This window comes from Theropithecus gelada, chromosome 6, assembly GCF_003255815.1.
Source record: "Theropithecus gelada isolate Dixy chromosome 6, Tgel_1.0, whole genome shotgun sequence".
Lineage (NCBI taxonomy): Eukaryota > Metazoa > Chordata > Mammalia > Primates > Cercopithecidae > Theropithecus > Theropithecus gelada.
The window spans coordinates 98,188,426-98,202,175 of NC_037673.1; the positions used below are offsets into that span (position 1 = coordinate 98,188,426).

At 34.7% G+C, this 13,750-nt stretch overlaps 1 protein-coding gene across 1 annotated transcript in view; it reads right to left on the reverse strand.

Moving 5' to 3' along the window:
* SLCO6A1 (solute carrier organic anion transporter family member 6A1) overlaps positions 1 to 13,750 on the reverse strand; it is a 140,454-nt gene that overhangs the window by 85,807 nt on the left and 40,897 nt on the right. Inside the window, exons 5-6 of the mRNA XM_025389405.1 lie at positions 4,470 to 4,591; positions 3,192 to 3,301 (exon numbers count right to left, since the gene is read on the reverse strand). Coding sequence (XP_025245190.1) covers positions 3,192 to 3,301; positions 4,470 to 4,591 — 232 coding nt within the window. The remainder of the gene's footprint in view (positions 1 to 3,191; positions 3,302 to 4,469; positions 4,592 to 13,750) is intronic.

The following is a 13,750-nucleotide window of genomic DNA, read 5'->3' on the forward strand; positions in this document are numbered from 1 at the left end:
AATTCATTACAAGAAAAGACTATTTTTTTAAAATCTATGCCTAGACACTCAGGAGAAGTATGTTTAAGCCAGCTCCTAGTCAATAAGTCTTATAATGATGGTGATACATGATTTCTTTGTTGGAAGGATTTTCTAGTAGTCCTTGTGTCAAGAGTTTCTAAACAGCCATTGGATTTCAATAAAATGATCCAAACCAAATGTCATGAACCAGGAGGGATAGAACTATAGAATTAATAGGGAAAGACAATTGGCCTTTAGCAAATTAAGTTCCTCAAACTACTCCTTTTTAGTTTTCTTATTTTCCAGTCAATTTTCCACTCTTTTATTAAGATAAAAGGAAACGTTGGTTATGTAATTTCCCCTAATTTTTTGTGCAATTCTTTCCCTAATCTAAAATCAGAGATATCTCACATAAGCCGAGTTCAAGATCAGCCTGGGCAACACAGTGAGATTTCTCTACATAAAATTTAAAAATTAGCTGGGTATGGTGATGTGTACCTACAGTCCCAGCTACTCAGGAGACTGAGGGAGACTGAGGTTGCAGTGAGCCATGATCATGCTGCTACATTCCAGCCTGGGTGACAGAGTGAGACCGTGTTTCAAAAAAAAAAAAAAGGAAAATAATCAAACATTTTAAAAATTCTTTTTAACATTCTTATGATAGTAGTTTACATGAAGTCTTTGTTTACTACATCCAACATCTGAGCGACCTCAGAGACAGTTTGTACTGACTTTTTTCTTTATATGAGTCACATGTTCTTCTTTCTTTGCATTTTTCATGAGATTTTGTTGAAAACTGGACACTTCAAATAATACGTTGTAGCTTTTCTGGATTCTGACTTCCACCCGCAGGAGTTGCGTTGTTGTTATTTTCTGTCTTTTGTTTATTACTTTTCAGGACTAATTAAATAAATTCTATCTCCCTGAGAGTGTGCAGCCACTGAAGCCTCCGTTCTATTTTTAATTATTTTCTTCATTTTTAAGCCTGTCTTCCCAGGAGTCGCCCAGGGTCAGCATACCTTGATGGCCACCCAATAATTGGGCAGGGGTTTTACTTAAATGTCTTGAGTCAGTAGGGCTTCCAATTTTTGCTAAGGGGATCTGTACATGGATTGGATCACATATTCAAGTTTCAGGCAGTTTACAGGCTGCTTTGACTTTCACTTTCTGTTTATGTAGGGACTTGTGCTCAGCCAGGAACCAGCAGGTAACTGGGGCCATCTCTGACCTCTCCTGAGTGTGGGAAGCCTTTCAGATCCCCATGAATATATTAAGGCTTTCAAAGCCCAGTATCATTGGCCAGATGTATATTTTACATTTTTGGCTGGTTTACTGTTTACCCTAACCAGTATTGCTGCCTTCGGTGGCTGTGATGCCGGTCTTTTCCAAAGATTTGCCACTAATATTGTAATTGCTAACTAAATGCCCCAGGACTTTTCCATGGAGCTCCAAACTAGATCAACCACGTCAAGTGGCAGGAAGACCATTAGCCTTCACTGTTACCAAGACATGGAGGGTAGGGAGGGAAGAAAAGACAATGGATGCATTCCCAAATTTAAATGCCACAGACCCTACTCTTCTAACCGATGTTCAAGAACACTTGAATAAGTGCTTTCAATTTACTGTATGCCTTTGCTTAATTTCCAGAGTTTCAAAATAGTTGGTGACAATTCTGCCACTTTTACCACCACATTTTGGAGGTCAGGATTTTCCACGTTTCTCACTCTGAAATTCTAAAAGTTCCACCTTCTGATAAACTTTAAAAAGAAATCAGATATCACCTAGTTATCTACTCAGATAGATGTTATTCAGAAGTCTAAGATTGTTACAGGCATTATATTATTTTATATCCTGTCTAACAATAATAATAATAAAATCCTCCATTTCCAAGTAAGAAGAATTGGAATTGACTTTTTTTTTTTTCCTTTCTGGCAGTAAACTTAAAACAAAAAAACTTTAAAACACTCATGTTTAAATTTTTTGAAGTGTTTTTAATAATTGTGTGTTAATTTTTAATAATATGAAAGAGATTATAACTAATTGGCTTCTGTATTGTTAAAATATATATACATGTAATATTTTGATAAAAATTAAAGCTAAATAAAAATATGAATTAAATGTAACCAATTAGGAGGGATGGCTTTTGATTTGATTAAAAGATAAACACAGAATAGAAACAAGTAAACATATTTCTGATTTTATACAACATATACATTTGTTTTAGGATTAAACCAGTATAACAAAAAGAATACACACACACACACACATATATATCTCATTATGTTATAACAAAGATCAATGAAAGCATTAAGGAGGGAGAAACTCATTTTGCCTGGGAATATAAGGTAAGATTTGACAAAGAGTTTTTTTGATAATAGAGAAGAGAGAGAACGACATTTTAAATACAGAGATTGGCATCTACCAAAATACAGGACTATAAAATTACCTAATGTTTCCATGAAAGACCAAGTGGCTGGAATGTAGAGGAGACAGGGCTAAAATTCTAAGAAAATGGGATAAGAAAATTCAGTGGATGCTACTGCAAAGGATCTTCAAAGTCCTACTAAAAGGTATGAAATTCATCTATCAAGTAATCTGAGAAATGACTTGATAAAAACTGTATATGAGAAATACAATTCTGCAAACAACAGAAGGGATGAAGTTATGAATAGCAGAAGAGAAAACAAATGGAAAGTCAAATCATTATTTAAAAGTTGGTGTTTTTTAACTCCACAATGTCTATATTGTAGACCTTGTTTCACTTAGAAAAACAAAGATTTTCTTCATTTAATATTGAGATATTTTCCACAAAACATGACATTTGTGGGACTATTTTTCAACTTCTAGAGTTCTGAGTCACTTAAACATAATAAAAAAGATAACGTTGATACACACATGTCATCCCATTAAATGCCTTATTTATTTCTGCAGAGAAAAAATAAACACAAAATAATATAAAACTAAAAGAAATGGAAGGAAAATATCTGGTGCCAATCTCTGACACTAGTCAAGTTATTAGCAAAGCCAGCCCTATGTTTTATTATCTGTAAAGTGAATAAGTTAGTTAAAAGACTTCAAAAGTCTCACCCAGATTTAGATTGAACCCTTTATGGGTATTTTCATAAGTTCACTATTAGAAAATTACACAGGTCAACTTAGTTGGCTTGTTCAAGCAAACTATTTTACTTTACCCAAAAAACAGCACATAAATCCTTGATACTAGTTCCAACTTGCAGATCTTTAAGTTTGCTGTCAAACCAATGAAGCTGTTTACGTTTCGCAGCTTTTATCCGTGTTGAACCTATATATAAACAAGTAAAAAAACTTATGACATATTCAAATAACTAAAACCCATACATAAAACATACATACACACCCTAATACATTTAGTTGATCCTGAAATGGCAAATGAGTTATTTTTGAACAAGCTAAAGTCAATCTCATTAATTAAAAGACACAATCTTCTAAAACAGTGTTGTCCTGAAGAACATTCTGTAATAATGAAAACTTTCCATATCTGCACAGTCCAATACTGTAGCCACTGTCTACACGTGGTTATTAAATACTTGAAATGTAGTTCCTATGACTGAGTAAATAAAATTTTAATTTATTTTAAAATTTAGCCACACTTGATTTGCTCTAAAATATGAGGAAATAATCTTTGGATATAACTAAAACTATTTTGTGCCAATGAAACGTACTATAATCAGGAGAGTATTTGATTTCTTTGACTTTAGATGTATTTTTCAGTGTTTCCAAGAAAATTTTAACAGTTATTATTTTATCTTACAACAATTCTAAGGTAGTCAATACATTAAATGCTAGGTAACTAGATTTAAATATGCTTCAGTTTTCAAGACACTGTATGAACTATACATATAAAGCATTATTAAAAGGAAATAATGAGAAACAAAAATATGCACTAATTATAATGAAATTCTGGGCCAGTTGTGGTGGCTTACACCTGTAATCTCAACGTGTTGTGAAGCTAAGGTGGAAGGATAGCTTAAGGTCAGGAGTTTAAGAACAGTCTGGGCAACATAACAAGACTCTATCTCTAGAAAGAAAAGCAAAAATTTTAAAAACTTGCTGAGCATGGTGGCATGCACCTGTAGTCCAAGCTACTCTGGAGGTGAGGCAGGAGGATGACTTGAGCCCAGAAGTTTGAGGCTGCAATGATCTGTGATCATACCACTGTACTTAGCCTGAGTGACAGAGGAAGGCCCTGTCTCAAAACTAAATAAAAAGAAGACGACATTCTGGTACATAAATCCAGTAATATTTGGCTGTAATCCTGATTTATTTGCTTAAATAACACTAGCACTTGACACTGTATCTCTATGACAAACCACTACAGCGAGAGGCATACCCATTTTATAAAAAATGTAGTATAGCCATTCTATGAGAATAAGAACCATGGTGGAAGAAACTACTATCCTCCAATTTAATAAATTACATTTTATAGTCACCTGGCATATTGTGTGGAAAGCATGACAATGGTATTAATGTAAACCATGCAACGAGAGTGGCAGAAAGAAAACGAATCCACCAAGTCCATAGCCATTCTGTACTACCATTTGTGCCTGTAGTGCTTTAATAGAGAAAAATGAAAAGAATAATCAACTTTAGGTATTTGATTACAACAAAACCATAATCAAACAGAGTGGAGAAAGTGAGAGTGAGAGAGGGAGGGTTGGAAAGTGAGACAGAAATGGATTTTTTTTGGTTAATTTGTCACTATTGTTTGTTTTGTTGAGAGGGAGTAATTGTGAGTCCCCAATTATATGCTTGTTTTGTCTTATAGGATCCTAATCTTTTCCCTTTTCCTTCTTTTTCTTGGCACCACTTAGGTAGCAAAAGGTACTTGTTTGTTCCTAGTTAACTTTTTTCCTCCACCAGAAGCTATGTATTTGGAACACTATCTTTTAAAATCTCACCTCTCCTTGAAAAACATTCTTAAAAATCAAGCACTTAGACCTTTATGACACACCTGGCCCTTTATGTTGCACAAGTGAAGCTTTTTATGGCATTTAATCCTTTCAATCACAAATATTTTGAAATCTCTTTCTTCTAGTCCCTTCTGTGAACTTTCAGATTTCGTGTGAATGTATCCTTCTAGTTATTATTCCAAATCACCCTTAGGACCCTTTGCTGTCTTCTGTCTTCTGTGCAATTTTTCTTCATCTGCCTTTGCTCACCATAAAGCCTTACAGTGGGGAAGGTTATATGGGAAAGTCAAGGATTCTATGCTGGGATTTGTTATTATTCTAGATTTACTCATAATTATTTTGTAGTTTAAGCATACTTTGTCTTCGATGAATGCTGAAGCCATGGATTTGTGGAGAGTTTTCATAGTTGTGAAGCTATTCTGTCATTTAAGGAGTAGATTAGGGGGAGTTGATTAATACATAGACACCGTTGTCTTCTACTCCACACACATTTAACACCCCCTCCAAACAGCCGCTGTGGGAGAATGCTCACATCCATGGGAACCATAGTTCTGGAAGTGCTGGTTTTTCATTGGTGTTTCTATTACCAACCAAGATCTGGTGAATAACTTGCTTGCAGACCTTGTATTTCATAGGAATGTAGAGAATGTACACTGTCTTATTCACTGATGGGACAACTCATTATTAAGGGTAGAAATTCCAATTTTCCTAGGGTTGCAGTCTTGATTGTCATTACCCACTTGTCATATATATATATATCTGCATATGCTACACTCAGGGAGTTTCAATTCCATATTGTCACTAGGGGAGTATGTTTCCTCATTGGTTATAATAGTCAGGAGTTTTTTTCACTTTTGAACCCAGCTATGTATTCTAACTATATACTTATATTACATGTGATTATTACATATGTGTATATAATTGTGTACCCAAAAGAGGTAGGGAAATCAACTAAAAAAACTATCAATTGTGATAAACAATATAATGGTTACATATAAAATATAGATATTCCATTCACAATACTAAAAATATGTATGAAATGCCTAGGAATAGGTTTAATGGAATATGTTCAATAAAGGAAATTATAAATCTTTATTGAAGGGTATAAAAGAACAGAGAAAAGAAAGTAACATACCATATGCATGAAAAGATAACAGTCCTAATGTGGTCCATAAATTCAAGTAATTCAAATCAAAATGCTTTGATTAAAACCTTAGATTATAAAATTTAGATTGAAGAGTCATTTTGCAAACATAGCCCCAATGTTGCATGAAAAACAGTAATAAATGGATATTTCTCCTACCAAATAGCAAACTATACAATAAAGCTTTAGTAACTAAAATATTGTAACATTGGCATGGGAATAGAAATGTGTATCAGGGAATAGATTAAATGAGACAAGAAGGAAATTTACGGATACAGGTAACTTTAATTTATGACAAAGATGGTATTTAATATCAATAAAAAACACATAATGATAGATAAATGTCATCAGTACAATCAGATATCCTCTTGAAGAAAAAAGAGAAGCTTGGCCCATGCCTCTTATATGCAAAAATAAACTGAAATTGAATGTTAAATATCAACATACAAACACATTTACAAAAGTACTAGAAAAAATATAGTCAAATATTTTAATAAGTTTATGGAGCATAAGAACTTCTTGTCCTAGCCAGAGCAATTAAACAAGAGAAAGAAATAAAAGGCATCCAAATCAGTAAAGAGGAAGTCAAACTGTTACTGTTCACCAATGATATGATCATATACCTAGAAAACCATAAAGACCCATTCAAAAAGCTCCAAGAACTGATGAATTCAGTAAAGTTTCAGGATAATGTATCAATGTACATAAATCAGTAGCACTGCTATACACCAACAGTGACCAACCTGATAAACAAATCAAGAACTCAATCTTTTTTACAACAGCTGCAATAAAATAAAATAAAATAAAATAAAATAAAATAAAATAAAATAAAATAAAATACTTAGCAACATACCCAACCAAGGAGGTGAAAGACCACTACCAGGAAAACTACAAAGCACTGCTGAAAGAAATCATAGGTGACACAAATGAATGGAAGCACATTCCATGCTTATGAATGGATAGAATCAATATTGTGAAAATGACCATACTGCCAAAAGCAATCTATTAATTCAATGCAATTTCCATCAAAGTACCAACATCATTTTTCACAGAACTAGAAAAAACAATCCTAAAATTCACATGGAACTGAAAAAGAGCCTGCATAGCCAAAGCAAGACTAAGGAAAAATAACAAATCTAGAGGCATCACACTACCTGACTTCAAAATATACTACAAGGCTGTAGTCAGCAAAACAGCATGGTACTGGTATAAAAATAGGCACATAGACCAATGGGACAGAATAGAGAACCTATAAATAAAGCCAAATACTTGCAACCAACTGATCTTTGACAAAGCAAACAAAAACTTTAATTGGGAAAAGGGCATCCTATTCAACAAATGGTGCTTGGATAATTGGCAAGCAACATATAGAAGAATGAAACTGGATCCTCATTACCCATTTATATAAAAATTGACTCAAGTCTTACCTTATACAAAAATCAACTCAAGATGGATCAAAAACTTAAATTTAAGACTTGACATCATAAAAATTCTAGAAAATAACATTATAGAAACTCTTCTAGATATTGGCTTAGGCAAAGAGTTAATGAACAAGAATCCCAAAGCAAATCCTAAAAGCAAAAATAAAGATGAGACCTAATTAAACAGAAAAGCTTCTGCAGAGCAAAAGAAATAATCAGCAGAGAAAACAGACAACCCACATTGTGGGAGAAAATATTTGCAAACTATGCGTATGACAGAGGACTAATATCCAGAATCAACTAGGAATTCAAACAAATCAGCAAGAAAAAAACAATCCCATCAAAAAGTGGGCAAAAGACATCAAATTCTCTAAAGGCAATATATAAATGCCCAACAAACATATGAAAAAATGCTCAATATCACTAATTAGCAAGGAAAGACAAGTTAAAACCACAATGAGATACTACCTTACTCCTGCAAGAATGCCCATAATTAAAAAATAAAAATTAGTAGATGTTGGTGTGGATGTGGTGAGAAAGGAATACTTTTACACTGCTGGTGGAAATGTAAACTAGTACGATCACTGTGGAAAACAGTATGGAGATTTCGTAAAGAACTGAAAGTAGAACTACCATTTGATCAAACAATCTCACTGCTGGGTATCCACCCAGAACAAAATAAGTCATTATATGAAAAAGACGCTTGCACATACATGTTTATAGTAGTACAACTTGCAATTGCAAAAATATGGAACCAACCTAAAAGCCCATCAACAAATGAGTGGATAAAGAAAATGTGGTATATATACACCATGGAATACTACTCCGCCATAAAAAGGAACAAAATAGTCCGGGCACGGTGGCTCACCTGTAATCCCAGCACTTTGGGAGGCCGAGGCAGGGGGATCACCTGAGCTCAGGAGTTCAAGACCAGCCTGACCAACGTGGAGAAACCCCATCTCTACTAAAAACACAAAATTATCCGGGCGTGGTGGCACATGCCTGTAATCGCAGTTACTTGGGAGGCTGAGGCAGGAGAATTGCTTAAACCCGGGAGGCGAAGGTTACAGTGAGTTGAGATCGCACCATTGCACTACAGCCTGGGCGACAAGAGCAAAATTCAGTCTCAAAAAAAAAAGAAAAAAAAAAGAAAAGAAACAAAATAATGGCATTTGCAGCAACTGGACGGAATTGCGCATGTTCTCACTCATTAGTGGGAGCTAAGCTATGAGGATGTAAAGGCATAAGAAGAAATGTAATGGACTTTGGTGACTTGCAGGGGAGGGTAGGATGGGGGGTGAGGGATAAAAGACTACACATTGAGTACAGTGCACACTTCTCAGGTGGTAGGTGCACCAAAATCTCAGAAATAACCACTAAAGAACTTATTCACATAACACCTGTTCCCCCAAAACTATCGAAATAAAAAAAACAGAACTTCTTAAGAAAGAAAGAACATTCAAAATTTATGGAAAGAAAAATATTGATATATTTGATGATATAAAAACTTTTAAAGTTTGTATAATATACCATATACAAAGTTTAAGGACAGATTGGGAGAAATTATTTGTCATAGGTCTAGCAAACAATTCATATCCATAATAAGTGAAGAATTTTTATAAATCTATAAGAAATAATGAACCAATATAAAAATAAGACAGAATATAAGCAGCAATTTCAAAAAAATACAGAAGGCTAACATACATACTGAGTTCTAATAATACATTCTCCTTGAGTAATTTACTAGAAGGGACTATTTAAGTGACATAAGGAAAGTTTAAAGAAATCTGAATAGGAAGAGATGGTATCCTGGGTCTTGCAACAGAAGACAGCCATTACCACCTGAAAAGGTGCCTGAAGAGGCAAGAGGAGACAGAAGTTAAGTGAACTCTACAGGTGGTTGTATCAGAAGGTCATAAGACAAATGTAGCCTTTATTAAAGAGACACCACCAAGCCATTGAGATTCATCAGGAAAGGAGAGGAAAGAATAAATATCCAGATTTAAGTTTCCTCAAGCTCTCAAATCTCTTGCCAGTGCTCTTCACAAGCCAAGCCTAAAACTAAGCTAGATTGTAAAGGAGACCAATGATGTCGTCTATAATAGATCAGCCTCTTTAGGTACAGAGCAGAGTGGAGAAAAGTAGAGAGTGGAACTATGGCAGCAAACTGATGATATCCAACACACCTCATCACTTTTGTACCTCAGAATCTATTAGTGCTCTTTGCTGGAAAAAATAAAATTCTTGGGTGAGAAAATTCTTGAGATAACTACACCAAATCCTGTTAGCTATTATACAATTATGGCATTATAACAATTCAAATATATTTGCAACTGAAAACTAAAACATTGTTATAGAAGACGTTGTTAGTGTCCCATTTGTATTATGTCACCTAGGCATTCATCACTCCCATATATAGCAAATGAATAACTTTGAATAGCAGGAACTCTATGCTTGGCCCAGTTCTCAGAGAGCAGGTCAGAAATCCTAGGTCTTAATATTAACTCCAGGAGCATCGCTTGACCAACAATTTCCAGGAGTTAGTGGATATATATATATATACACACACACACACACACACACACACACACACACACACACACACACATATATATATATGGGATAACTCTTATCTTACACTGTCCGCCAGAGTTCTCCAGTGGGATTGAGTCCTAGTTGCCCCAAGCAGTAAATTGCTCAATATAACGAACACTGTATTGTCTTTTTTAACTTCCTGTGCTTATTTCCACACTACCCTATCATGCTTCCTAGTATCATTTCTCAAATTAATAGTGTGCCCTCACGTATTTATCTCAATTCTTTGTCTCAAGTATGTTGAGAGAAAGGTATTTTGTCTAAAATAGTTACCATTACCAGGGCTCATCATATAACCTAGAAGAATAAAAATTAGAATAAAATTAACACAAAAACCTAGTTGCTACTGTCCCTGCATCATTAGTAGTGACAAGGTCTGAGGTTACCATCACATCTTCCTTCATTCACCATCTATTTTATGAATACCTTACCCTCAGCTAGTACCTTGGTTGGAAAGAATACTTCATCTGGTGAGGTGACCCAAACTATCATTCCTATAAGATCTGAGCCTTAGTGGTATTTTCTTTAATGACTTGAGGCAGTTATTCATTAAAAAGAACTACTGGACAATGTGAATACTAAGAATCAAATAAATCCCCTGGATTTCAAACAAAGTTATGCCTGTCTCTGCTATATAGCAGAAACCCATTCCACCCGAACCAGTAACTCAGAATATTCACATTAGTTAGTACTGTGATTCTCTTTTTTCTTTTTAACTTTTATTTTAAGTTCATGGGTACAAGTGCAGGATGTGAAGGTTTGTTAAATAAGTAAATGTGTGTCGGGGGGGGGGTTTGTTTTACAGATTATTTCATCAACCAGCTATTAAGTCTAGTATCAATTAGATACTTTTTCTGATCCTCTTCCTCCCCCCACCCCACCCTCTGCCCTCCAGTGGGCCCCAGCTGTTTTTCCCATCTATGTGTCTATGTGTTCTCGTAATTTAGCTCTCACTTGTAAGAGAGAAAATATGGTATTTGGTTTTCTATTCCTGCATTAGTTTACTAAGGATGATGGCCTCCGACTCCATTCATATCCCTCCAAAGGACACAATCTCGTTCCTTTTTATGGCTGCATAGTATTCCATGGTGTATATTTACCACATTTTCTTTGTCTAGTCTATCATTGATGGGCATTTAGATCAATTCTATTTATTTGCTATTGTGAATAATGCTGCAATGAACATACCATGAACAACCAGCATGTGTCTTTCTAATTGGATGATGTTTATCTTTGGGTATATACCCAGTAATAGGATTGCTAGGTTGAATGGTATTTCAGTCTCTAGGTCTTTCAGGAATTACAGCACTGTCTTCCACAATGGTTGAACTAATTTATACTCCTACCAAGAGTGTAAAAGAGTTCCTTTTTCTCCACAGCTTCACCAGCATCTGTAAATTTTTGACTTTTTAATGTGACTTGTGTGAGATAGTACCTCATTGTGGTTTTGATTTGTATTTCTCTAATGATTAGTGATGTTGAGACTTTTTTCATATGATTGTGGGCCACATGTAAGTCTTCTTTTGAGAAGTGTCTGTTCATGTCCTTTGGCCACTTTTTAATGGAGTTGTTTTTTTCTTTTTTTCCTTGTAAATTTATACTCCTTATCAATGCTGGATATTATTAGACTTTGGTCAGATGCATAGCTTGTCAAAATTTTCTCCCATTCTGTAGGTTGTCTGTTTACTCTGTTGATAGTTTCTTTTGGCTGTTCAGTAGCTCTTTAGTTTAATTAGATCTCAATCATCAATTTTTGCTTTTGTTGCAATTGTTTTGGTGTCTTCACCATGAAATCTTTGCCCATGCCTATTCCTGAATGGTACAGCTTAGGTTTTCTTCTAGGGTTTTTATAGCTTTGGGTTTTACATTTAAGTCTTTAATCCATCTTGAGTTGATTTTTGTATATTGTGATTTTTTGCATATGGTGTATATGAAGTTCTGATTCCTTTGTAAACCTCGTATTTACCAAAAATACAAAAACATTATCCTGGTATGATGATGCATGCCTGTAGTCCCAGCTACTCCAGAGGTGAGAAGATCACCTGAGTCCAGGAATCGAGGCTTTAATGAGCTGTGATTACACCACTGCACTCCAGCCTGGGTGAGAATCTCTTAAAAAAAAATAACAAAACTGGTGGCAGGCAAGAGATCTTTTGCAGGGGAACTTCCATTTATAAAACCATCAAATCTCATGAGACTTATTCACTACATGTGAGTACAGTATGAGGAAAACTGCCCCTACAATTCAATTATCTCCACTTGGCCCCACCCTTACTATGTGGGGATTATTACATTGAAGGTGAGATTTGGGTAAGGACACAGCCAAACCGTATCAGTGTCCTTGAATGTTCTTTTGTATTTGTATGGTATCAGTAGTAATATCTCCCATTTCATTTCTAATTGAGGTTATTTGAATCATCTTTCTTTCTTTCCTGGTTAATCTCACTAATGGTCTATATATTTTGTTTATCTTTTCAAAGAACCAGCTTTGTGTTTCATTTATCTTTTGTATTTTTTGTTTCAATTTCATTTAGTTCTGCTCTGATCTTTGTTATTTCTTTTCTTCTGCTGATTTTGTGTTTGGTTCATTCTTGTTTCTCTAGTTCCTTGAAGTGTGACCTTAGACGGTCTAATCATGCTCTTTCAGAGTTTTTTATGTAGGCATTTAATGTTATAAACTTTCCTTTTAGCATTGCTTTTGCTGTATCCCAGGGGTTTTGATAGGTTTGTGTCACTATTATCGTTCAGTTCAAAGAAATGTTTAATTTCCATATTGATTTCATTATTGATCCAGTAATCATTCAGGAGCAGGTTGTTTAATTTCCATGTATTTGCATGGTTTTGAGGTTTTCTTTTGGAGTAGATTTCCAATTTCATTCCACTGTGGTCTGAGAGGATACTTGATATGCTTTCAATTGTCTTAAATTTATCGAGACATATTTTGTGGCCTATCATACAGTCTATCTTAGAGAATGTTTCACGTGTTGATGAAAAGAATATATCCTGCAGTTGTTGGGTAGAATGTTCTGTAAATATCTGTTAAGTCCATTTGTTCTAGGGTATATTTTAAGTCCATTGTTTCTTTGTTGACTTTCTGTCTTGATGACCTATCTAGTATTGTCAGTGGAGTATTGAAGTCCCCACTATTACTGTGTTGTCATCTCTCTCATTTCTTACATCGAGTAGTAATTATTTTAAAAGTTTAGGAGCTCCAGCATTAAGTGCATATATATTTAGGATTGTGACATTTTCCTGTTGAACTAGACTTTTTATCATTTTATAACATCCCTCTTTTTCTTTTTTAACTGTTGTTGCTTTAAAGTCTGTTTTGTCTGATATAAGCTACTCCTGCTCACTTTTAGTTACCATTTGCATGGAATATCTTTTTTTACCCTTTCACTTTAAGTTTATGTGAGTCCTTATGTATTATGTGAGTCTCTTGAAGACAGCAGGCACTTGGTTTTCTTCTAGGGCTTTTATGGTTTCAGGTCTTACGTTTAAGTCTTTAATCCATCTTGAGTTAATTTTTGTATAAAGTGTAAGGAAAAGATCCAGTTTCAGCTTTCTACATATGGCTAGCCAGTTTTTCCAGCACCATTTATTAAATAGGAAATCCTTTCCCCATTGCTTGTTTTTATCAG